At 39.4% G+C, this 27,298-nt stretch overlaps 2 protein-coding genes across 3 annotated transcripts; one reads left to right on the forward strand and one right to left on the reverse strand.

The window, feature by feature from the left end:
- Positions 1-1,725: 1,725 nt before the first annotated feature.
- On the reverse strand, positions 1,726-18,001 carry LOC131360239 (stereocilin). Its single transcript, XM_058400477.1, has 30 exons — positions 17,755-18,001; positions 17,266-17,444; positions 16,058-17,176; positions 15,606-15,630; positions 15,028-15,523; positions 14,050-14,937; positions 13,870-13,932; positions 13,520-13,642; positions 13,214-13,380; positions 12,947-13,133; positions 12,743-12,858; positions 12,533-12,665; positions 11,277-11,459; positions 11,154-11,192; positions 10,896-11,072; positions 10,259-10,408; positions 9,856-9,914; positions 9,515-9,638; positions 9,064-9,146; positions 8,841-8,976; positions 6,543-6,739; positions 5,957-6,047; positions 5,701-5,860; positions 5,421-5,590; positions 4,981-5,136; positions 3,970-4,112; positions 3,735-3,883; positions 2,854-2,951; positions 2,603-2,750; positions 1,726-1,822 (listed from the first exon to the last, which is right to left on the reverse strand). Exons 2-30 carry the CDS (start codon positions 17,342-17,344, stop codon positions 1,734-1,736), a joined length of 5,748 nt encoding a protein of 1,915 aa, XP_058256460.1. The 5' UTR covers positions 17,345-17,444; positions 17,755-18,001; the 3' UTR covers positions 1,726-1,733.
- Positions 18,002-20,378: 2,377 nt separating this feature from the next.
- On the forward strand, positions 20,379-26,037 carry slc39a1 (solute carrier family 39 member 1). Of its 2 annotated transcripts, none has more exons than XM_058401780.1 (4): positions 20,379-20,760; positions 22,039-22,178; positions 22,817-23,119; positions 24,228-26,037. In XM_058401780.1, the coding sequence occupies exons 1-4, from the start codon at positions 20,646-20,648 to the stop codon at positions 24,579-24,581; spliced, it is 912 nt and encodes a 303-aa protein (XP_058257763.1). In that variant the 5' UTR covers positions 20,379-20,645; the 3' UTR covers positions 24,582-26,037. The 2 variants fall into 2 exon arrangements, with proteins under 2 accessions (XP_058257763.1, XP_058257764.1); XM_058401781.1 differs by having other exon boundaries at positions 20,380-20,760; positions 22,039-22,163.
- Positions 26,038-27,298: the final 1,261 nt, after the last annotated feature.

Here is a 27,298-nt window from a genome sequence, read left to right on the forward strand (position 1 = left end):
AATCAGCCAAGGAGGATAATTGCTTTCGCCGTGGTTTGGTTGAATGGCAAGTGATTGATGAATATAGTGCACTACCTGGAAAACATGCACTGTTTAGGGAGTAAGGAATCATTTAGGAGTGATCCTGCACTTGAGTATGGTTAGTAGTGAATGTGAGGACCTGTACAGGTCAGCTTTCACAGTCTTGACCTCTGCTTAGAGGAGATGCCATTTTGAAAAACACAGTGCTTCTCTACACTGAGTTAGTCATGTTAGTCATTTAAGCACCACAAAAGTACACACACATATATATATATACACACATACACAGATCAGGCATAACATTATAACCACCTGCCTAATATTGTGTTGGTCCCCCTTGTGTATTCTGACACCTTTCTGTCAGAACCAGCATTAATGTCTTCAGCAATTTGAGCAACAGTAGCTCGTCTGTTGGATCGGATCACACGGGCCAGCCTTCGCTCCCCACGTGCATCAGTAAGTCTTGACTGTCCACTGGTTCACCACTATTCCTTCCTTGGACCACTTTTGATAAATACTGACCACTGCAGATTGGGAACACCCCACAAGAGCTGCAGTTCTGGAGATTCAGTCATCTAGCCATCACAATTTGGCCCTAAATATAATAATAATGTATATATTATACTATTCAATATGTGTACATAGTGTATATACCTGCAAGTATCCTATTATTTGGCTGTGCATAGCAAGAGACTGCAAGTCATCAGCACCCTTCTCCCTAATCCATAATTGGAAAGGGACCACCAGAGGACCAGATATTATCCGTATAGTGGGTAATTCTCAGCAAAACAGCAAGACCGATGTAGCAGTTGCATGTTAATAGACTCTACTATGGGTATATCAAGCACACTAGTGTTGCTGATTATCATACTGCTTGGTGAATGACAATAAAATTGACAGTGGTGAACACATTATGCATGAAAAAAGACAAGCCATAGTCGTCTACAAAATAGACCAACAAGGTAGGTTTGTATAATAAAGTATCCAGTAAGTACTATCTCTTACTGATAATAATATAATAAGATAATAAGATAAGATAATAATAATATTTGTTTAAAAAATCTATTCACAGGGAGGTGGCATGGTGGTGCAGCAGATTTTGTTGACGCCTCACCTCCAGGGTCCTCGGTTCAATCCAGAGCTCAGGTCACAGTCTGTGTTTTTCATGTGTTTCTCATGTTATTTTGCCATGTTCTCTGCTTTCCTGCCACCTCCTTAAACATGCTGGTAGGTGTATAATCTATACTAAATTCCCCTAGGTGCATGCATGTATAGTGCCCCTGATGTCCAGGGCATGTTCCTGCTTTACCCATAAGTGTTTTGGGCACAGGCTCTATTTCAAAGTGGCTCAGAGCAGGAAAAAGCCTCTACTAAAGATGGATGATGAATAAATGATTATTCAGACAAAATGTTCAGCAGATGCCTAATTATTTCTTTTATTTTTGATCTATTATTATCTATGAATGCCTGGGTATATCAAAAGATTGGTGTTCCTGAGATCTAAATATTATCTCAAACTTTCATATTTCCTCTTAATGTGTGTGTGTGTGTGTGTCCTTCCAGATCCAGCTGATGTTATGAACGTGTAAAAAAAGAAGAAGAAATGAATGATCAGAATAATATCAAAGCCCTTATTTTTTTGTGAAGTTAGTTTTTAATCAAAAATGTAAGAACAGCAAATAAATATGAAAGAGGAACACTCCTGTGGGTGCTTATAATAAATGCATCAGAGTACAGAGTAACAAGAGTGTGCATGCTGTGAGGTTGTCAGCAAACCAAACTGAGGGAGCCTGGTTCCTGCCTGCAGAGACAAATACACTATGTTACAATGACAAGCAATAACACAGACAGCTGTGCAGCTGCAGTTACAGAGTCATTTTGGCAGGAGGACCAATGCATACATCAGCTAAGCAATCAACAGAGCATCAAAACATGCTAACTCTGAATTATGTGCAGTTATACCACAGCTCAGTTGAATAATTGATTCTAATTGGTCAGAGAGTCTGATAATAGTGCCAACTGCAATCAAATGCCCTTGTTTTAATGTCATTGTTTCTGTAGTGTCAGCAAAATCACAGGGGCTTTTACTGTGGATGTGCCACGGTAAAATGCTGTGGTTTTCTGTAAGATGATTGCTTAGCATTTTGAAAGGGGTCAGGAGTAAAGGTATGGATTTACGTTTTCTGACAGTAGATAGAGGACTTTGAGGTGTCTCTGTTACATGACAAGCTAGATTTTTGTCTTATTCATAAAAGGATGGTGAGCAAATAACTGTTCATTATTGCTATAAATAACAACAGGAACTTGTTTTGCAGATGTTCTACAAAATAAAAGGTAACTATAACTATATAAAACATTTAATATGTTGTTCTGTAATAGTGTAAATAACATTATCTGTAAATAAAGGCATTATATTGTTGGCAAATAGCTGTGGTATAAGAACAATAAAACACCTCAGGGTATGCTGTTCATCCTGTGCCATTCCTTTCATTATTAATGCCGTTCTTTCTTTGTGAATTTCACAGTCTGGTCTCAAGTCAGCAGCTATGTTTGATTATAGAGGGAGTGTAGTCTGACTGACCTCTGTGTTCAAGCATCACATCTCCTTCATACAGTGCCTTGCTTAATGCTTGCTTCTGCTCATGGTCCAGCTTTTGCCACTGCTCGTCTGTCACAGCCCAGGCCTGTTCAGAGCTCAGCCAGGACAGCTGACTTGCACTGAACACCACCTATAAAGATCACAGCAATTGTATAACATTTGACTACATGATGGCAATGCTGATGTTCTACTGGCTCAGGGAACATAACACTGATATTCTGTGTGATTCTTACAGCCATCTTTTTGGGGGGTATCAGGGATATTGCCAATGGAGTCAATCCTTCTATTTGTTCTTTCACGAGGGATGACAACACCATGTCATCCAGCCCAGCTAAGGAAAAAGAAAGGTCATCATTTTGAAATATGTCTCAAGCAAAACAAGCACCTTCAGAAAATTTCAGACTATGATGCAAGCTTTAACTAAGCTACCTGTTCAGGTTCCCAACAGTATTTTAATGTTTAGTGGAAGTGTAACCAAGCAGGAAATACTTTTATACTATGCTGACTTGCCCTGATGTCTTTGGCTAGCCAATCTAGCCAATGGTTTCTACAGACAGAATCAACCACAAGTTTAGCTGGATGTGATGGAGCCACAGAAGTGAGTCCACAACTATGTTATCATTTTATAAAAATAACACTGCTGGTGTTCCAGAGTAATGCAATGTTATGGAATGTTAAAACTCTAGCTAGTGTTGTCTTGTTTCAGAGATCTGTGAGCTAAAATTTGGCTATTATAACATCAATCCTTAGCCTAACTGATTCAGTGAGGGATTTTGTGTTAGGTTTAAAAATAACCTAGTAAAAATGTAAGGGATTTTAAAAGATATCCCTGAACTGAACAAAGCCTATAGTGCAAGGAGAGATGAAAAGATGTATTCAAGTGTGGATTTTTTAAGCACTACTTTACATTATGTGGCTGATCCAACTGGTTAAAATGATTGAAAGATGCAAGTTAAAAAGTACCAAGTGTAATCTTTATGTATAATAAAAGTGCCTGGAATATACGGGACTAATGTAGTGAAGAGACTTATAATATCTATTTCACTTATATGGTTTCACTAAGCAGAGAGAATGTAATGGTGATGCATTATACTTTTGTCCCAGAATCCTCTACCTGCCAGGGTCCCAATCTCAGAGAAAATCTCAGAGCTCCAGCTGCTGACAGGGCCGAAAGCCAGGTGGCTGGAGAGTCGAGCGGTCAGAGCCTCAGTCTGCTGCTCAAAGCACGGCAGGTACGTCTCCCTCAGGAACATCACAGCCACGCTGACAAACATCACGGAAATTTGTGATCAAATTGCAGATGCACACTGATCTTTATCAAGAATTCTGACACCAATTCTTCCTCTAACCTCAGATTAAATGGGTCTAGACGGGAAATTTCTGCAGGAGTGAAGCCACAAAGTAGATTGCCAAGAGAAACCAACTCCACCACTCCGAGGTCTTCAGGCTTCTCTTTGCGGCGGCGCAGGAATCCCTGTAGAACCGCTCTCATCTGGAAAAAATATAAGCGGTCGATTTAATGGGGAGCTTATAAAATGAAGGGTGTGTGGTGTCATACAATGGACTGGTGTCCCCTCCCAAGATATAAAAATAGATGGATAGTTTAGCATAGCCCAAGCTGTTTGTATATGTTTTTATCCCATGATGAAACGTTCACAAAAAGTGCTGTGTTGAGATTAATTTTTAATTTAGAGAAAAGCACTGCAGATAAATACATTATGTTTACAGGTTAGAATTGTATATGGCTAAAAGTATGTGGCCACCTGACCATCACATCACACAGTTGTCTAGAATGTCTTTGTATGCTGTAGTATTAGGATTTTACCTAAGCGGAATAAAGGAGCCCAAACTTGTTCCAGCATGACATGCCCCTGTGGACAAAGCAAAGTCCATGAAGACACTGTTTTTCTAAGGTTGGAGTGGAAGAATTTGAGTAGCCTGCACAGATCCCTGCCCTCAACCTCACTAAACACCTTTGGAACAGATCCCCAGATCTCCTCAGCCGACAACAATGCCTGACCTCATTAATGCTCTTGTTCCTAAATGAGAACAAATCTCCAAAAAATAGTAAAAAGTTTGAAGTTTTTATAACAGCAAATGGGAGGCTAAATCTGTAATTGTATGTTCAGGAAAAATACATGGGTGTGATTGGTCAGGTGTCCACAAAAAGTTGACCATATAGTGTATACCATTTGAAACACAACTGGTCATAAAGAATGGCTGACAAATTGTGCATAGCAGCAGCAACTCTATACTTACTTGAAACTTGGTGTATAGACACAGCTAAGGTGTATGTGTGTGTGAATGTGTGTGTCTGTGTGTGTCTTTGTGTGTGGGTGGGTGTCTGTCGGGGCACTTACTTTTCTTTGGTTCCATACTTTAAAGCTTCCAAGATGAGCAACCACACCTAAGTCAGACAAGTTTACAGCCTGCAGTTCTCTCTCACTCATCTCTGTGAGGATACAGCCCAGCTCCAGTACCTGTGCTGGCTTAAGTGTCCTCACTGGCTTATAAAACTGAAACACACACACACACACACACACACAAAACCTTGTCCCCACTGATAACAAATAAGGGTTTTTGTATTTAATGGGGTTAATTGGTTAATATGTTATCTATACGATTGCCTTAATTGCTAGCAACATTAGCTATGTTGTTAAAAATTAAAGAAGAAAATTATAGGCACCAGACAGATCTTGGCTAATCAAGGACACTTCAGGTAAAGACATAATTGTTTATCTTTTAATTTTGGCCAAATCATTCCTTAAGTTTGGATTTCGCCAGTTACTGGCATACTCACTGGTCTGAGTTCTGTCCACAGTGCCCAGCGTTGCTCAGCATTAAGAGAACCATCCTGACCCAGGAACTCAACACACTCCTTTAATTCTCTTCTCTTCATTCGATTGAGCTGATACCAACGCCAAGCTGATGGAAAAGTGCCTTTGATATCCGCGCAAGTCGGGATTGGCTCTGACAAAAGTTAATGCACATGCACATGAGATCATAACAATCACATTTGATTCATTATTTTTATCTCTTAATAGATGATGCAGTAAACTGAAGTAGTAAACATGCCTCACCTCTTCTGCTCCATCTCCTTCCTCTGATTATTTTGTGAATTAAGCTGTAAATCTTGTCTTTCAGTCCTTTCGGGTCGGCACACACTCTCCCAAGCTCGCTGACTTTCCAGTGCCACTGACTTTGCAGGACTTGCTCGACTGTGTCTTTACCTAAGTCATCCTAATAGAAGCATGTCATTCAACACAATGTCATAACTCAGCACAAATTGATGGATGGATTCATGAAAGTGCTGGTCTTGTTTTTGTTCCTTCTTACCAGTGGCAGAGCGCGTATCAGCTGAGGAGTCAGGGTGAACACAAGCCGGTCTACATGCTCAACATCTCCTATACTCCATGACTTTGGATCTCTATAAATCAGATCCAAATCAAGAGATCTATAAATTTGTTCAGTAGTCTCTGATTATATAGAAGTGAAATAAAATGGAAGTCTAATCATATTTGAATATGTAATCAGGAGTATATATATAATCCCACTGAGTCATTTTGCCTCTATGTGGTCCACAGATTATATTTTAATATTGTTTACACAAGAATTTAGACAACTACACCTTTATTAAAAAATATTAATGGGTTTAAGTGAATTGCATAAACCTTTCCTCAGAAGGCTTTTATCCAAATAGCTTGTAATAGTGTCATTTGCTAGATTAGAATATTAAAGCAAGCTAGCCTGTCGAATTACTGTGAAATGTGTTTTTGATATTGTTCTGGACAAATAGTTCTGGAGCTGTCATTTAGACAGGATAAGAAATAGTGTTGGGAAGATGTCTTACTCCAGGAGTGTGTCGTCCTATCTATCCTACCTCAGCATATTCCATATGTAACATAAGGGTATAAGGACCTACCCTAGCATAGTTCTCTCTGTAAGCAGAGAAGCCATTTCCCTGAAGGTATCAGAGGGCATGCAGTACTGTTTCAGGTCCTCAAGGCGCAACTTCAGAGCCTCTCTGTCCACTTGAGACAACATGTCCCTGTCCAGGAAGAAGAGAAGAGGACCCAGCAGGTCCATGGAGGCCCCAGAGATTCTGTCGTCAGCAATCATCTGACAGAAATGTTGGAATAGATGAAACAATTGTGAAAAAATCTCTAGCCTGGGGACAAGCAGATTACACATCCTGGCATTCTGGTTAGCTGACAAGTAAATTCAGTAGGTTGTAGATAATATTAGTCACTAGTAACTAGTAAAAGGAAACTTTTGACTTACTACTGATCTACAGTACTGTGCAAAAGTGTTTGTCAGGTATGAAGAAATGCTTTTTAAAATAAATATTTGAATTGTTTATTTAAATCAAATTACAAAATGCAAAGTAAGCGAATAGAAGAAAAATCTCAGTCAAATCAATAATTGGTGTGACTTCCCTTTGGCTTCAAACCAGCATCAATTCTTACATTTGCACACTTTGTAGACTTGCACAAAGTCAGGAATTTTGTAGGATCAGAGTCCGGTGTATGATAAACCAATTACACCAAGCAGGTGCTAATAATCAATTTCATATGTAGTTTGAAATACATTCACTAAAACAGAAATAGCTGTGTAGGAGCTTAAATTTGGCTGAGGAACAGCCAAACTCTGCTACTCAGGTGTCATACACCAAAGTAAGACTGAGCACAGCAACAAGATACAAGGTAGTTATACTGTATCTGCACAGTCTCTCCCAGGCAAAGATTTCAAAGCAGACTGGGGTTTCAAAATGTGCTGTTCAAGCTATTTTGAAGAAGCACAAAGAAACGGGCAATGTTGAGGACTGTAAATGCAGTGGATGGCCAAGGAAACTTAATGTGGCAGATGAAAGACACATCATGCTTCATTTCCTTCAACATCGGAAAATGTCCAGCAGTGCCATCAACAAAGAATTTGCGGAAACCAGTGGGACTCAGGCATACCCATGTACTCTTCGAAGAAGTCTGGCCAGAAATGGTCTTCATGGAAGAATTGCGACCAAAAAGTCATACCTCTGACGTGGAAATAAGGCTAAGTGACTCAACCAGGCTCAAAACATATGAACTGGGGCAGCTCTGGACTAAAGAGTCAACATTTGAAATATTTGGCTGTAGGAGGCAGGTTGTTTGCCAAATGGCTAGATAATGATACAATAATAATTATCTGCACCAACAGTGAAGCATGCTGGAGTTCCTTGCAAGTTTAGGGCTGCATTTCTGCAAATGGAGTTGCATATTTGGTCAGGATTAATGGTGTCCTCAATGCTGAAAAATACAGCCAGATACTTATCCATCAAGCAATACCATCATGGGAGGTGTCTGATTGGCCCCATATTTATTCTGCAGCAGGGCAACGACCCCAGACTTACAGCCAATGTAATTAAGAACGTATCTTCAGCGTGGAGAAGAACTAGGAGTGCTGGAAGTGATGCTTTGGCCCCCCACAGAGCCCTGATCTCAACATCATCGAGTCTGTCTGGCATTACATGAAGAGGCAGAAGGATTTGAGGCAGACTACATCCACAGAAGACAGTTCTACAAGATGTTCAGAACAAACTGCCTGCCGAGTTCCTTCAACAACTGTGTGCAAGTGAAAGATCTTGCCTAGAAGAATTGATGCTGTTTTGCAGGCAAAGGGTGGTCGCACCAAATATTGATCTGATTTGGATTTCTCTTCTGTTCATTTACTTTCAATTTATTAAAGTGTTACTCTAAAATCTATAGCATAAGTCAAATGTGATAGCCTTGTCACTTCATTTTGTTTGCAACTTAATCAATGGTCATGAGGCACTGCACTGCAGATAATGTGAGATACTTGAGATACTTACAAAGTAGAACAATAGTGCCTGTGGCAAAATTGATATAAGATGGAACTGACACTAATTAATGTGCCAACACACAGAAACAGAAATAATGCAGACATTCAGAAATACTGAACTTCCTGGTTAACACTTTTAGGGTTCATCAGTTGTGGAATCCATCTAAATAGAACTCATCAATTTTTTGATGCTAAAAAACCCTTAATTATCTAAAGAACCCAAAATTCCCCTCCAAGAACTTTTTGTTCCCCAAAGCAAATAGAGATGTTTTATGGACCATAACTGTGTAAGAAGTATGAATACCCTTACTGACTGCAGGAACAAGTTTAGAAACAATGTCTAAATTATATCCATGCAGAAGTTCTCAAAATCTATTTCTCTCACAAGCACATCGATAGCTTTCTCAGCCAAGGTCATCTGCTTGTGTCGTGGAAGCTCCAGGAAATCAATAAAGTGTCTTTGAACGTAGTCCAGGACAGCCGAGAGTGATGCGTTGGACAGGCGCTCAATCATCGTCACGCTGTGAGACAACATCTGACAGTGAGGCAGAGGACATCAGAGGCATGATGGAGAATGTTGAAAAAGGATAAAAGATATACGATCTTACGGTAATCCTGCAGTGAACGATGGGTCGAAGCCATCCAGATCCATGTCTGGCCTTTTTCTAAGCTCCTCTAGCACACACTTCCTCTGTTAGAACATAATTAATTTGCTTTGTTGACATCTTTTCTAAAGCAGATAGTATCCTGAAATAGAATTATTCACCCAAGCCTTGATTTGTATAATAACATTCTTCATTTACTACACTAATTCTATTTAAACAAACTTAAAAACAAAAGCATTGTTCCATTATACAAAAATGGCATCAGCATATTCATGTCATTTATTATTCACTGGCTATCCAGGATTCAAGCCTTCATTAGTGTCAATTTGAATCAATCGCTATTTGCTTTGGCAGCACAGTAGACTTTGTCTTGGAACAGCAATTGGAAAAACTGTAGATGCCAATGAATGTGAATTGCTGGATTGGGACTAAAGCTTGTCTCGCAAATTCTCACCAGAGCTGGCCTCAATCCGCCGGGCAACTCTGTAATAAACCGTAACAGCTCAGAGACGTCTGATTCATTGGCCCAAAGCTGTAGGTTCTTACAACTCATGCCACTTGCAATGCGGCCTAAATGTCTGCAACAAGAAGAAACAAACCAAACAATACTACAGCAAGCTATGGTATAAGCCAGCAAATGTTGAGATTTGTTCTGTGTTGACAAGTTCTTCAGGGACAAATGGATAAGTCTTGGCAGATTAGCTGAAATGTAAATCATATGAGCCAAGTCCCAAGATCTACTCATGTGAATAAATCAAAATACTAAAAGGCATGTAGCTGACTGATGTCACTTACAGTACTGTCTCTCGGCTGATGTTTTCAGTCTGCTGAATCATTCTGAAAAGCAACTGAGCCTGTTGAATGAAAAACTTGAGAAGTTGGATGGCAACCAAAATTGAATGTGATACCTCCTTTTGGCTGAGACGAAATCACTTTAATGCATTACTAATTCATATTCTTTTATGCAAGCCGTTCTAACACAGTGAGCGCAATTTGCTTGATGGCAGGTGAGGGGCACATCGTATTAATTTACTGTAAGGCTCATCTGTAGCATACCCAATGAGCTGCGGCAAATGAGTGTGTCACTAGCCGCGGACAGATCCACCCAGCAAGAACGAGCACAGTTTGTGGTATTATTAGCATAATTATCTGCTATTATTGTTTACTACTGAGGTACAGGCAACAAATAGGATATTACCTGCTGAGGGGACCAGGACATGTTTCTGTACAGAGATATGTGATTAAGGATCGTCCGTCCGTCAAGCTCAGTGGCCAGTTTTTTCAGGGAAATGAAGGGTAAAAGGCAGTGCAGGTAAAGCGTGTCATTTTTTGACAAATGCTCCAAAACCTTTAGACCAACAATACATATTAGTTAGCTCTGAGGGGGACTGATGTTTAGAGTAATGATAGAAAATAAACAGACAATGAACATACATGAATTTGTAGTGACCAATTGATACTATTGATTATAATCAAGCTGTGTTCCATGCAGAAACAATACTGCTTTGTTAATTAAGAAAACAAAAAACAGGGATGTTACACTGTTCAAAGTAATCAACAATGAAGCTACAATTTAAAACAGTTATGTATGTTACAATTGAAATAAGTTTAGTTATTTAAAACCTAGATAAATCTATCACTGTTAATAATAAAATACATCTATGTATTTGTTATACTGGCTGGAATATAGTGGAATGTAGTGTTATAATAAGACAATGGATGGTTTTAGATGGTAAAAGGGTTAGTGGAGAATTGAGCTGCCACGTGTTTGTATAGGTGTTTAATTCATAAGGTCTTGGTTTCTTGGTGTAAGTATATATCGGTGCTGATGTTACCTGTTGTAGTGCTCTATGCACCATTGAGCGATGAGCAGGCCGCAGGTCGCTCAACAGAGAGCTCCAGCACTGACAATCTGTCATTCCCATCGAGTCAGGTACAATCAAGTTTTTCAAGAAAGCAGGTGCTAAACCCCGAAATAATGGCTTTAGCTGGCATAATGCGTTGGCACTGATCTGAACAGGAAACTGAAATGAGTACAAGGCTTTCTGGCACCAGATACACTTTAGTTCTACAGATCATGTGACGCAACTTACATTTGTGTCTCGGAATATTTTGTTTAAAATTTGGAATGCCTGCAATGAAAAGATGAGACCAGGATAAAACTTGGTACAAAATAAAATCTAAAACCATGTCTAATGGAAACAGTGTGTCTTTACCTGTGAAGGTGGAAAAGTAGGTATATCAGGCTGAGAGAAGAGTCGCAATAAATCATTTGAGGATAATGATTGCAGGAATGATGCGCCAAGTTGGGGTAATAAACCATGGAGAGAGGCCAGCACTGGAGAAGACAACAAGCTGGCATTAAGAGGTTTGAGAGCCAGGGCCAGCCAATGGGAAAGCTGCAAAAGAGTGTCATAAATGATGAGACACAATAAATAACAGTCACTGGTGTTTTATTGACAAATGAACAAAGAGTACTCATTGAGCAAGGACATCACTCTTCATTTTACTTTAATGTAAGTGTAATATTTGTTAGAAATGGAACTTGGCTTGGTCTTGGATATTAGCAATGTGAACAATATTTTGTGTTTGCAGACCACACCCTCATCTAAATGACAAGGGTCAACCAACATTTTGCAGCTTCACAATCGCTCTAGGAAAAACTTGGGTTGTGTTCTGGGCAGCTTCTGCTTTGCACCAGACATCCACAGACCACAGCACTACAGACTCATAGATAAGGAATTGATGAGTAAAATGGAGGAGATAGAGAGCTGGTGGATGTGGAAAATTCATCACTAATTGAGAAAAAGATATATATGAATTTATTGGAAAGTAATTAGGAGCAGCGGACTAAAAAAAGAGATCGAGATCATGTAACATGGATGAAAATCACCATTCAGTTTAATACTTAACAAAGATCCATCTCATATTTACCATTCACCGTTTTTATACCTCTGAAGAAAAAATCTTTATAACAGAAATATGATCTATTTTCTGTATGAGAGAAATTTAACCAAATACATAAAATTCACAGGTTTATTTTTCAGTTTTGCAATGGATGCAGAGTGTGTTAGATTATTAAGCTGGGAATGAAGCAGCAATAAAACAGCAGTCAACTGCAAGGAAACATGCACACATATATTCTCACACGCATTCACACCTAGAGCAATTTATAGCAGCCAATACACTAGCATGTTTATGGAGATGGGAGGAAACCAGTGAACCCAGAGGAAAACCACTGAGAGCATTTGAAACTCAAAGAAAGTATAAATAAACACCTAGAAAGTAGCCTGTACCAAATTTTCTGTAGCTGTGGGGCTGTGATACAAACCACTGCTCCACATTGTTGTCTATGCAGGTTTAGTAAAAGTTTAAAAGATGTTTTAAGTTTAGAAGATGTTACAGTTACAATAGGAGTTAGAAGATATCATAAATATATATATGTACAAGATTTTATAAGACTCATGCTTACTCTGCCATTTCCACTGACATGACCATCTGATATACACTTTGCAAGCTGCTGCCACAAAGCAGGTGAAACTGGTGGTGCAGACAGGAAACGATGCAGTTCTTCTGTATTCATGTAGCATATAAGGATGCCTAACCTGTCACAGAAACCAAACAGCTCATCCATCAGTTGTATGGCTCAAATTGAATTTTGCTGTTTAGAGAAGTGAATTACCTCATTATTGTATCACTAGTGAGATTCTTCCTCTTGTTGAACAGGGTGCGAAGCACATGCCTCCCCCGTATGCCATCCAGACTGCTATTAGCCAGCAGTTCGACCAGCGGGCTGAGCTGTAAGATACGCCTGCGAACTTTATTTTTGTTCTTCTTAAAGCCTTTAGGATTCATAGGCAAAATATTCTGATGTTTGCTTACCTACCTGCTGGGATGTCAGCTGTTTGAAGTGGCTGACCGGAAGATGTGGGAGAAGGGGAAGAACAGAGGTGAGGAAGTATGGTGGCCAGGAAGAAACATCTCCCACCGCGTTCGACTGTAGGAGACGTTTAGCGAATGCTTGTTTCTGAGGAGACTTCATCCCCGAGCTGTGATCTCGAATAGCCATCAACCTAAAAAAAAATGTCAGATGCATGAACATAGATATCCTGCATGTAATCAGCATATTTGCAGAGTATTATGGTTCACTCACACACTATCGTTGGCAATCAGTGATGCTGGGAAATTCATTATGTCAGATACAGACATGTATGGGATGAACTGTGAGAGGTCGACGAATAGTTCTGGAGTAACTCGTGGGAATTTCTGAATGAAGGCTGCAGTCATAGTCTCCATGGCCTCCTTTTCCTTCGGGGAAGCCTTTCAGTAACGCCAAGAGAAGCAATAATCATTTATAAGAGTTTACAAATAGAACAAATTACATATACAGCAGTCTCGAGCCCTCTCACTGGAACAAATGAAGAAGGAAAATGCATTAGTTCTTGGGCTGGTTGGCTACCTGTGTCTCGACTTGGAGCTGGTCCCAACTCTGATGAACATGAGAAAGAAATCTTTTCACTGCATCTTTCTCTGCAGATAACACAAGAGTGCGTATTCTTTCTTTCGGCATCTGGAGGTATTCCTAGACCAGCAGCAAGAGGAATATCATAGATTTTGAACCAGTATGACAATATGTATTTATATACTTTAAAGTAGTAAGAAACATGTTTGAAGAATTTTGGGGAATTTAAGATTGAGCTTATTGGTAATCGTCATTTAATTCATTCAAGCTGTCAAGGTGTGAAATTTATTATAAATGCATTAAACTCTTCTTTACCTCATGTCATTTCTGAAAAGTTTGTGTACTACCTGTATTAAAAATCTCAGCGCAGAGGAGTTGTCCTCTTTTTGAATGAGATCCCACAGGACAGGCTAGAAGATTAACACAACAAACTGATACTTTAAATAGTCTGGGTACAACACTTTAGAACAACTAAATGTAGACTTAACAGTGATCATTGTATAAAATAATCATTATATTGCACTTACACTAAAACAGCTAAGAAGATCTTCCTTAAGTGATAGATTCTGCTCTCGTCTGAGAAAGACACTAACAGTTTGAAGCACACTAACAGATGCATCAGGCCCAAGGGTTGCCCAGAAAGAGGAATTGTCCAGAAGTCTGGACAGAAGAATAGCTTGACCAAGGCCCTGGCGTACCTCCTGTTCGCCTTCTTCAAGGCCTGCTGAAAGCCCCACAACAAAATCTAATACTTGGAGCACATAGCTTACAGTGGCCAGCCAACCCACATGTTCATCAACAACACCCTCACAATGGTTTAACTTATACACAGCTTCCTGTAGGATAGGAATGGGATTTATACAGAGCTGATGGGTGTCAAAGTCATAGGGTGCAGGCAGCATGTCAAACAGCTGTTGGAGAACACATTGTGTCTCCTGCTTTGGTTCTGAGTTGGAGTGGCAGTAGTCTAAGAGTATGGGCTGTTTAGGAACCAACATGAAATATAGACTCATGTTCTTGCAAATGTGATCCATCAGACCTGCTGTGTTTCCACAGAGTACAAGCAGATCAGAGTCAGTGAAATGCTCTGTTGTCCAATTTAAAAAATCACAGAGAGCATTTTTGGAGTCGTGGTGGGAATCTTTGTTTAGGCTTTTGGAGCAATATTCTGCAGCCCAGCCAGTGTGAACTAATGGATATGATGCATTGCCACACAAGGCTAATATCAGTGCGGAATTGTTAGGCAGAAAACACCTCCGGAAATCTTGTGCACTTAGAGATCTAGCACTGAGCAGCTCTAAGCAGTCTTCAGCTGCAGTACTTCCAGAACTTCCAGAAACTTCATTAAGGAGTTGTTCGCAGAGGTCATCGATACTTGATTGGTTGAGATAATGGTAGTCTTTGGTAACAGCAGCCTAATAAAATCACACAGTTACAGCATACTTGTCAATCAACCTCAAAGTACTTTTTTTAACAGATATCATTTAAATATTCATTACTAATACCTGATGGGCTCGCTGCAGCCAGAAGGAAGAGTTGGCACATACTGTATTATTGAAATCCTGTGTGAAGTATTCACTGCACACATGTACCCACAGGAAATCTTCCTCTGCAGCAGAGAGGTACCATGCGGCATTAGAGCAGCTGACATGGAGGTCAGGCATTATCTGACCAGCCTCCGGGTCCAATGTTGCATCACCTCCATCAAAAAGATTACAGTAGAGAAACACAGTAAAGTTTGAAACACCTGTGAGACCTGGAATGGAGGCATTGCAGGCTGCTTCCAGGATCTCAGCTGAGGCTGACAGCTCTGATTCTGTTTGATTATGAAAAATCTGTTGAGGGTGTAGGAGTCTGGTTCTTTTCAATGATTGATCTTGCTCCAATTTGTGCTTTTCCATCTCCGAAGATGAACAGGACATCAAAGATGGCCGACTCGGTAAACCATGTGAGGTGAAACCCATGGCTTGAGCATTCCATGTCAGATTATGTCTAATCCCCCTATGTGATAAAGCATTTTACAATAGTGTCAGAAATGTGTTAAATGCATGCTCCAAAAATAATTTTTTTAAAAGAACCTTACCACAATATCAATTGTCTCAGGTCACCTAAGTAAAAAAAAAAAGAGGAAGATGAAGACCAGGATGAGCTGGCTTGTTTTCTGTTAATACAAATCAGCAAAAATGGCTGTGGTTTGTTCATGAATTGCGGAAATGAAGATGGACCACTATACAATTAGGCTCAATGGAATAGCATAGCTTGGCACAGAATGCCAGGGGTATATGGTTACAAATCAACAAAAGGGTGGGTATTTTATCCAGCCCATAGGATTTAGAGTATCATGATCTCCTTGATGATTAACATGGCCAATGTGATTTCAGGAACCCAGCCGTATGTTTCAACTATTAAGGTTTTATTGATTTTTACAGTACTTTTGAGGACTAGTCAAGACAATATGTAATAAAAGCTATAGAGGAAAAGTTGTTAAAATCAATAAGTAATTATTTTAAAGTGGAAATATAAGGATAAACTTGCCTACAGAGCACCTTCCCCCTTGAGTGGACCGTGTCTCACCAGCCATGCTACCTAGATCGTCCAGCAGTGCCATGGTCACACGCGAAACCTTCCTCCTCAGATTACTGTACACTGTGCTACCCACTCTATGCAGCAATCCACGCCGAAGGCCATCAAGACCCTGGATGAGGGCAGGATTTCTCTCAGCAAACTGTGCTGCTCGTTCCCCACTGTTTGTCTTTGATAGTGCCTGCAGAAGTAGGGCTTGCATAGAGCTAATGCTCTCCATGTCTTGAGATTTATTGTTCTCCCCACTTAAAACCTCAGGTGGAATGCTAAATGGCTTCAGACGTCCTGCCAACAAGGTACTGTCCCTGTGGTCAATGACTGCACCTGCAGGGTGCAGATTCACCACAGGTTTCCAGTTCCTTGTCTCCAGGAATGTCAGGAGTTGCTGCAGCCAGCTTAGGTTGACAGCACAATCATTCTGTCCTTTCAGTACGCAGATAAATCCCTGGAGACCTGCAATGGCCTGGCTATAGGTCCCACTGACAAGAGCTTGGAGAGCAGTGTCAAGCAAGGCACTAATGGTCTTCCAGTTCTGCGATACAAATGTGAGAAGAGGTTTTTGCGGCTGCTGTTCTATGAGTGTGAGGATGCTCTGTACCAATCCAAGTAGTCCATCCCAATGTGGGCTACCTCTCAGAGAGAGGAAAAGGTCTTGAAGCCTGAAGCTTGGTCTAGGAGGAATCCTCCCAGCCCAATCTCCTACTTGCATTTTTCCATCAGACTGCAGAAAAGAATGCAACAAGTTTTCCCAAAAAAGATCATCACCAAAAGGTAGCTCATCATCTAGTTCAGCACTCATTTCCTGAAGATACATTGAGATGTTATAAAGAAATCCTGACAGCCTGTTCCGATCAAGTGGCTTGTTAAGAGATGGTAAACCAATAGCTTTCTTGGGCAGGAGTCCTAGAGACTTGAGACCTCCAACAATGTTCCTTAGGACTGTATGGATTTGTTCATCCTGTCTTCTCTTTGGAGATGGCTGTTCTCTGCGGGGGTACCAGCCTCCACCCTTCCGCCATATCTCAACCAACTCTTTCAGAATTGCATCTCTCTGTTCTTCCTTTTTATTTGCTGCAATATGATATTTGGATGTAAAGCCTAAAAACTTTGATTAAAGAATATAAACTATAGTAGAACAAACACAATATGTCTTTTCTCACCTTCAGAAATAGCAGATACTTCACCCAATAAGACAATCAACCCCATAACAATCCCAAACTTTCCCATTCTGAGCGCCATTCACGAGTTTCAAGATAGTATGGATGAAATCATACCGATGCTCCTTTGAGAAAGCACCTGTTCCTTTTAGCCTGAGACTCTCATGGAGTACAATGTCACACTGTAGAATGGATATAAAATGTTAATGACTGCCCAAAGTCACTTGATTACACTTTCACTAACAAACAAAAAAAGACAGACTGCCATTACTTTGCCTACATTAATAATGCTTTGCCTACATAACAATAATGTTCTCTAATACAATAGATATTCATCAAGTTCTTCAAGTGACAGCATCAAATATGTGTTTACCTGTTGGATTTAAAGAACGCTAAAATTAAGAATGTAAAACAATCGTTGATGTATTCATAATCGCAATCATTTTCATTGCATTCATAAACATCTGTCTTCAGAATTTTGGCCATACTTACATGCGGTCATAATCCGTTCCCTCCATTGGTGTTCAGGGGAAAAATGCAGATAATACTCATAAGAACATGCAAAAAAAATCATATATATGAAAATAATCCTTAAATACAATTTTGTCTCCTTTCTGTCAGTCTGCACCTGTCTCCTGTTTTCCCTCTCTTCTGTCCTGCCAGAGAGTGTCACTTTTTCGATCTGTTCTTCCTTCAGCTCTATTGGAGACTCAGCCAAAGCTTCAGGTTTCAGCGCCATCATTTGAGCATGTGCCAGCTGGCAGGCTTACCAAGTGAATTTATATGGCTTGAGGGCATTATTGTGCCTGTCAAAAGTGACATTCCATGTGACATGTGGATTTGTGAGCTTATCAGTTATGAAGGATGAAAGTATAAATATTACGAAGCTCACTGTCAGGGAATATCACTGTAACATGTCTCAACGTTAGATTGCAGTTTGCTTCTTTTTAGTTAGGAAAGGACTGAGTCAAGAACATGCTATTTACTCTTACTGTTTAAAGACAATAATTTCAAAGGGATTTTTGGGGGGTGTTTTTTGAAAATGTCCAAAAGCTTAGATTACCTGATTGCATCATTGACACCATCCTGGTAGACTGTTCTGTTTTTTGCCTATCCAAAATTCCCATATTACTAAACCCTTTACATAGGCTAGAGCAAAAATAAAGCACAGTATCTGAATCTGAATTGTCATGATTACCCTGAGAACATTTTTTTGTTAGTTGTCAGACATGTCCTGCTATCCCATTACAGGATATAACTTTGGACAATGTCCTTGAGCATACTGCTTTCCGTACCCGAGTGCCAAAAGATCTCCTACAGCTGTCATAAAACAAAAACTCTCCAGCAGCACACAATCAGGCCCTTCACTAACAAACATAATCATCTCTCTCCTGTCTGAGTTCTGTCTGCAACAGTGGAAACCTGAGCGGAAGCAGTGAAAGGACCGGCGCAGGCTCCCCACAAAGCCTTTTAATTCTGTCAGTGTCACCCCCAGTGGAACAATAACTTCCTCTTGTATTATTGATACCTCGGGGAGCGGCGCTCACTCAGCGACATGGGGCTCAGTTGGCAGCAAGAATATTAAATGAGAAACTTTACTCTTCCTGCCTTTTCCCTAATTTCTAGAAGCTTGTACTTATAATAAGGACAACACTAAAGACTGAACTCTAAAGACTTGTGAAAGTTTGTGAAAGTGCAAGTGTGAAGAAAGGTGCATTGTTTTAATATTTATGATATCATACCTTTCTATAACTCACAACCCTAAATCAGTCACCAGAAAGATGTTTACAAATACATCTTTGTACAGTTTAAGAAAATTGTAGATGTTTCTCAAGTATCCCTTGGATAGTTAATAGTTGTACCCTCTACCTACCTGAAAGGAAAACCCTGTATCAATAAATATACTGTATCATTGTTGACTGCAGCCAGTCTGATGGACTCAGATCCTTCAGTTCTGTCCGTTGATTGAAAGGGACCATAGGACAACCACTGATCATATAATATTTTGGTGGTGGAGCATTGTCAGCAGAACCAACCAAAAATTCCCAGCCAACTGCAGTCATGTGGTGTAAAAAAAAAATACCTGAGAATGAGTAACATAAATTGCATGTGATAGAAAATCGTAAATAGTTCTAGTAAATAGTCTCTAGCTGTAGTAAATTGTACTGCAAGGTGAACCAACATGTTAGGTGTCTACCAAAGTGATCAGCATATTATTTGTACCCTAATTAATACACAATGTGAATGTCACTGCTGTGCTCCTGTGGTCACCACAATGTTGGTCTTATGGTGGTCATTATAGCGGCTACAGTCAGTACTACACTCAGTTTTAGGCAGTATTATTTGTATAACATGACCGTAATGGATAAAAGGGCCACTGAACGTGTCAGGCATACCAAAGCTTTATCTTGTTTCGATACCAATGTCTTTTTGGGTAGCAATGTGGTGCACCAGATTGTTCTGCCACCATGGAGCACCAGGCCCCTTAATTCAATCCTAAGTTTGAGGTACAGTCTGCAAGGACTCTTATGTTTTTGTGCCATGTTGGTGTGAGTTTCCTCCAAGTTCTCAGTTTCCCCCATCTCCTGAATCATGCTTGTAGGTGGACTGGCTACTCTAAATCACCCCTAGTTAAAAGGGTTACGGGTATGGTTATAACCCTAACCCTAAGCTTTGTAACCCTAAGCTTTAGTTGGTGGCCTAATATATAGTGTACATATATAAAATATATGACATTGCTTATGAGTTTAGGACAAAATATTCTGACTTGATCAACCTGATCACAAGACTTGTCATGTGCTTATTCGTCATGCGCGCTCTCGCATATACAATAACGCTGTCCCTGCTGGACAAGTCGGGAACTGCATGCGTAGAAACTACTACTATGTAATGAGTATGGATCCACATTTTTGTTTGTTTGTTTTTCATTCACAGAAATGCCGAATTAAAATCACTATCTTCGACTTTAAATTTAACCCTAATTAGTTACAGCAAATAATTTGCATGCTGATCAAAAACCACTGAGGTACTTAGTTCTATTTAGGGTTAGTACGGGTTAGTTACTATTTAGTACGCAAGTATTTAGTGCGCATAGCAACGAGGAAAGCGGAAGTCGGAAGATGAAAATGGTGTGGGCGGAGCCACAGAGAATAATGTGGTCGACATGGACTTGATGCCGGTGTAGAGAAATGGAAAACTATTAGACAGTTTTTAATCCTTTTACAACAAGTATAGACTCTTGTGATATTTCTAAAGATGTACCAGCACCGGACAACAGGCTAATGCCTGAGAAATAGTTTTTTAATAGATATTTTGTGGTATATGATTGAATCCTACCGTGTTTGTTTACATCTAGGTGGCATAGAGATACATTAGAGATCAAGATGGAGTATTTATTAGAGGTTAAAATATCAGCCTTGTTTGGCTTGTTAGTTCTTACTCTATTTTTTGGCTTCATTCCTGTTCGGATGAAATTTTTCCGAGCAGCAAACGGAACAGGTAAGTTCCTCCTGATTTCATTATTTATCTATGAGAAGTATGTCCTGAACTGTGAATCAGATCTGCACCGGTTCATCATCACTGTAATGCACGCTTATGTCTTCATTTCCTTTGATCATGAGTGAAATATATTGTTTATCAGTAAATAGATTTCTCTATGTTATCATTGCCCAAAGGTCCACTGACCACAGTGGATCAATAGGGGAAATTCTTTACTAAATCAGTGCTCTTTGTTCTTGAATGGATCTGTTGATCAGTCCTGATTTGTGATACATCTGTGATTTTTAGACATAATTAACTCGTTTTCTCATTTCATCTTACTGTGCCCATGAGCGACTTTCTCTCAGTTCACAATCCTGTCTTACAAAGCTTTCCAGTTCTCTTCTTTGCAGATCTGACAAGGTCATATGATCATGTTAACATCATTTATGCTGAGCAAGCTTTTAACCCTTGACTGAGATTTCAAAACCTTGCATTCAAGGACAGCTGGAAGAAACGGGCGAAGAGGGCAAAGACCTGACTGCTTTCGACAGTTAAAAAATGAATCAGTATAAGGGTTCAGTTTTGATAATCAGATTATTTTCTCCTAACAAATATCCCAAGGCGGCTTATGTAAATTTGTGGAATGAAGTACAGCGGCACATCCAATGATTATAATACAAAACAAAAATACATAATAAATAATTCTGGGGAATTTTTATATGTCAGTGACAGTCATGCAAGATGATCAAACTTAGTGAAACACTTCCTAGATGTCTTGCTTTGTGGTGATATTTTACAGCATGCTTTACTGACACTTGTGTAGCACGGCAGCAGTGATCGTGACAACGCCTATTAAATGCAGTCACAAGCGTGATGAGCATGAACTAGGTGGATTATTTACTCTGTCCTCATTATTTCCAAAAACTGAAGTACATTGATTAAGCACAGATTGTCCAATCAAGTTACATATTATTCTTTATACGCCGTCAGGGAATATATCTAACATAATGCTCATAGTTTTTTGTTTTTTTTTTATAGTGCAATTATTAGATTTTAATTTTTGGCCTCCCATTTAATTTCACGACCTACCATCATTGCTTGCATCATTAGTTCGCAGAATGCTTGTTGAATGCCCTTTTATTTTTGCTCTTTTTCCAGCTATCATCATTTCTTAGATGTTTGATGATATTTAATTAAAAAAGGACCAAAGACATAAAGCTTAATTATCACCCAAATGACGGTCAGCAACTTTCGTAATCAATATTAGTGACTCTTGTTTTGCATGTCTTTTTCCAGAAATCCACAGGACAGTACTGAGTTTAATCAGCTGCTTTGCCGGAGGAGTGTTCCTCGCTGCCTGTCTCTTGGACATTATCCCAGATTATCTGTCTGATATAAGTGAGCAACTACAAGACACAAATGTGAGTTCACTTGGGGTCAGTATCGATCCTTGTTCACATCTGCGTCTGAAAAACACCCTTTCCTGAATTGTTCTTCCTGTGAAACAGTCTAACAAAAATGAATAAACTGAATGCATAAGTGTAAGCAGGAAATGCAGTGCTTTCAAATGATCTGAATGGTGTTCGAATGTAATATTGAGTTATTGCAAAATCGATTAAATGTTCTTTACCTTATAGAAGGTCAGCTCTTTAACATTTATCCAAGTTATGGAAAAAATGTCAAGTGATTTTAAGCAAAATTAAATGGAAAATAGTCATTTCTTTATAAAAATAAAAAACCAATGGGTAGTATATACTGACTAAGGTAAAAGTCACTTTATGTCCATTTTATCAAACTAGAGTGTTTGTTTTTCCCAGTATTAAAAATGACCTTTGAACGGTCCATAAAGAGTCTGCATTTGTTTAATTACTACTTGCCTGACTGGACACAACTTACACTTAGAGTAATTACAGTCTTCTGTCTTTTGCATCATTTATTTATATATTCATAATGTATGTATAATAAATGCAATACATAAACAATATATATGAGTGCAATGTACAGTATAATAATTTCTTAACAGGGAACAGAAGAAGAAGGTTAAACCCCAAACGAATTCCTCTTATCTCAACAGACTGACTATCCTCTGGCCGAATTCATCATGGCATGTGGATTCTTCATCGTCCTCATCCTCGAGAGGTTGGTCCTCAGCTGTAACGGACAAGGGAACGAGGAAACGGCTCCTCTGCTCCCGCCTGCAGGTCACAGCCACTCGCACGCACACCGCTCCGTAAACGACATGGAGAGTAGCGGCCACCATGTCCACATGGACCTGCAGGCGCATTCATCCTTCCGCTCGTTCATGCTCTTCCTGTCCCTCTCGCTGCACTCTGTGTTCGAAGGTTTGGCCATCGGCTTGCAAGCGACTGACGCTAAGGTACAGGCTTTACTCTGACCACTGACTTCTACATTGCAGGTGTCAAAACACAGGTCCAGGACAGCCAGGGACGTGCACAGCAGGCGTGAATTTCAGATACGTTCCTGTGTGTCATGTCATGATATTCAGTTAATATTCAGTATAGTAGTAAGGATTATCTGACAAAATATAAGAAACACTGAAATCCTGCCTCAAAATCTTGTGTGCTTTAATGCACCATTTTATAATTTTAGAAAATCAAGTACTTTTAATTAAGCAAGAAATAGACTCTATAGTATAAACTCCTCTCTAGGTTTTCTAACAGTGTTTTTGTCTGATATGATCCTCCCGTGTTTGTACTCCCGTGTTTATGAGGATATGGTTTTAATGCAGGCTCTACACTATATCATGATGGTGAACACTGGACTGCCGCCTTATCTTTGGCTTGAGTCAGAAATTTAAGAGAGCGAGTCGCTTCTGCAAGACTGATATGTTCGCTCACACTTAGCTTTGCACTTGTGCTCACTTGCCCTCTGAGCTGTTCACAGATTGGTTGGGTGATAAACAAACACTTGGGTTTCATTTTTTTATTCAGCCTTTAAGCGCACAAAAAAACGCTGACCATCTTGTAGCTGCTTTTTGAGAGTTGCTTGTAAAACATGCACTGAAAATTAGGGTAAATACACCTAAATCATTTTATATGTAGGCTTTATGTGCTTTAAGGATGATGATGATTCTGTCTTGCTGTGTGATCATTGTGCGAGGCATTTTGTGGCAAGTTTCCAGATTATACAAAAGGCAATTAGGCAAAGAAATTGATGGCATTCAAGGATATACAGCAGTTTTATTATTCATTACCTCAAAAACTTGGTTTTATAATTTTTAACTTGTATTTCAACTCTAAAGCTGTCATGCTGGAATAGCTGAGACACTAGGAAGTTGCATAAGCATTATTATGTGCTGGCTTCGTGTATTTTTCTGCTTGAACAGCAAGTTACCATAGTTACTATACATAGTTTGCCCTACAGAAAATCAGGAACCTTTTGGGTTCCTCATTAAATTTTTCAGTGTTTTTGTAGCTCCTCCAATTTCCTGTCAAATTCCAATTTTTTTTTAAATTGCTGTCCAGGTGTTGGAGATCTGCATCGCCATCTTGATCCACAAGAGCATCATCGTCTTCAGCCTTTCGATAAAACTGATCCAGAGTGCCGTCCCGACCATGTGGCTCATCATCTACATCCTGGTTTTTTCCATAATGTCACCAATGGGCATCGCTATCGGCATCGGGGTGAGTGAAGCACAGCTACAGATGGGGTTGTTAGTCCAGGCTGTGCTGGAAGGCCTGGCAGCGGGAACCTTCGTTTACATCACATTTCTGGAGATCCTCCCTCATGAGCTCAACTCTCCAGGGCGACAGCTCCTCAAAGTGCTCTTCATCTTAATCGGCTTCTCACTCATGGCCTTTCTGTGCTTCCTGGGCTAAGGGGAGATCGCAGAGGTTTATATGGAACAATAAGGACAAATAATTTTAACTGACTACAAAAATTGTATTTTTTTTTTTTTATTTTCATTCTCTGTGTATCTTTTACTACAACACAATAATTAAGATCCATGCAATGCACAACTCACTCAGCAGTTCGAGCCAAAGGAAAGATGGAGGTATTTATTTTTTTTTTAGCAAACACAACATTTAAATATTACCTGACACATTTCAGATTTTAATTTTTTTAATCCTCAGGATTTTATTTTATTATCTACTTGAAAAGGAGGTCTTAAATACCTGAAGAGATTCTTGATTATTTTTTAATCATTTTCAAGTGTTATTTATTTTAACAGCCAATCCAACATTAATGGGGAAGATTACTGGTGACTGAAGTATTCCTGCACACTATTTTCACCGGGTAGGATTTCATAAAATATCCCTAACATCTCTTCTTTCAACAGTGTTTGCAGTTCTGACATAAGATGTGTCCCATGTGGACTGCAGCATAAGAAAGACTTACATGGTGCCTCATTTCGAAGAAAAATTCAATATTTTTTTCAATAACAGTAAATGTTTTTTTTCTTACCAAAGCAATTTGCCAATGCTGACAATCTTCTATTTATTAAAGAATGATACGTCAAATATTTAATGTTCCCTGAAACACGTTCCCCTTCCCTTCCCTATTTTTTCCCCCTTTTTTTCTTTTGACATTAATAAGACACAAATAGCAGCTTGTTATATTACTGACAGTCCTCAATCCTAAACACTTTCATATTTTGGAAAACTTTTTGGTAACGTTTTTATCTCTGAAAGCACCGACACTGGATATTTCTTCTAGAAAATAAAAAAATAAATAAATAAATGAACATCTCCTTTAAGAAGACTTCACTATATCGACAATTACACATGCTTGTGTTAGTTGTTACTATACAAACAGCAAAACTGACAACAAATCTTTATATTTCAATTATTATCTTGTAAATAATAATAGATTATGATTCTATTATCATTTATACTACATTAATATAGCCCTGATTTTGCTTCGAAGAAACGACAAATGATCGTCAGAGCTGCTGTTATAGAACTTCTGAACTGAAATTTCACTTCTGTTATGCAAGAACAGATCGTTGTTATATCGCCACGTTCCTACTGCCAATGTTTGCGTGAATGACCAACTGACACATGATCTAGAAGGACCTTGAATTCTTAAAGACTGCTGTTGAAGACTGGGCAGCTCAAAAAATTCTCTCTGTTTGCATTGAACACTGAGTGATGGAGTTCAGATACACACAAGACTGTTAAGGGTGTAAATGTTTGTTGTAAATATGTTGCTATATCACTATGGTGCCTTTTTTTTTTTAAATACATGCATGCCATTCTTTGGAACAAAACAAATGAGATGGAAATAGTTTTGTTTTGTGCCTTACACGATCAATAAATCCACTGTGGTGAGCGATGTGGCGAGTGAATGGTGTTTTTTATTCTTAGCATGTGTTCCTTGCTTTTGATCAGACTGCATAGAAAAGGTGCTGTTAGTTCCCCAGAAATATCACAGAATAGACAGAGTGACGCACCACACTGTGCCGTAAGCAGTGAGTCATCATGAATCATATGACTAGGAGGCAGTGTTGAGTATAAAGAGTTTAAAGTGAAAATAACTTTTCCTGTTACATTTGACCTAGAGCACTTTTCCGTAGTAACTGAGGTCTCATTACTGACTCCAGTCTAAAGCCACTAAATGAGGATCTCTAAGAATATGCAACATATGCACTAGTTTTCTAATCGTCTAAACAGATAGGAGCCAAAATCAGTCAAATGTGCTCGCTGATTATATTTATATATCAGTTGCAATAATGTTTACGGCGGTTTTGACCCATATTTGGAATACAAGCCATAAAAGATTTCACAAGAAACACAGACTAGCCGGTATACCTGCACTTCCCGGTTTATTCAGTATGTCTATGCTGTGTGTAAACAGACAATGTAGGTGCTCTTTGTAGGCACATCTGATGGTATGGACAGTTCATAGGCCACCCTCTGCTCAATACACCACTGTAAAGAGACCACCAGTGTCCAGTTATTACATGCATGTAAACCAGTCAGGTCTAACATTATGAGCAGTGAGAGGTGAAATAAATAACACTGATGATCTCCTCATCATGGCACCTGTTAGTGGGTGGGATATATTAGGCAGCAAGTGACCATTTTGTCCTCAAAGTTGATGTGGTAGAAGTAGGAGAAATGGGAAAATGTAAGGATTTGAGCAAGAATTTTTACGGCTAGACGACTGGATCAGAGCATCTCCAAAACTGCAGCTATTTTGGGGTGTTCCCGGTCTGCAGTGGTCAGTATCTATCAAAAGTGTCCTCCAAGTCCTGTAAGTGGCTAGGTGGGGCCCATGTAAAGGATCTGCTGCTAACATCTTGGTGCCAGATACCACAGCACACTTTCAGGGATCTAGTGGAGTCCTTGCCATCATGGGTTAGGGCTTTTTTGGCAGCAAAAGGGGGAGCAACAATATTATGCAGGTGGTCATAAAGTTATGCCTGATTGGTGTATTAGTGATTGTGGAATGAGCGTATCAGGCACAGCTGTGTTGACGGGCGTTTTAAACCTATGTGTACAGTATACAGAGGCTGAAGAGAAAAATCAAGAAATACAGGTACTGTACATGGTAAAAGCAGGTGCGTGACAGGAAACAAGGATATCAGGCAGCA

The sequence above is a fragment of the Hemibagrus wyckioides genome, linkage group LG10 (assembly GCF_019097595.1).
Source record: "Hemibagrus wyckioides isolate EC202008001 linkage group LG10, SWU_Hwy_1.0, whole genome shotgun sequence".
In the NCBI taxonomy this organism is placed as follows: domain Eukaryota; kingdom Metazoa; phylum Chordata; class Actinopteri; order Siluriformes; family Bagridae; genus Hemibagrus; species Hemibagrus wyckioides.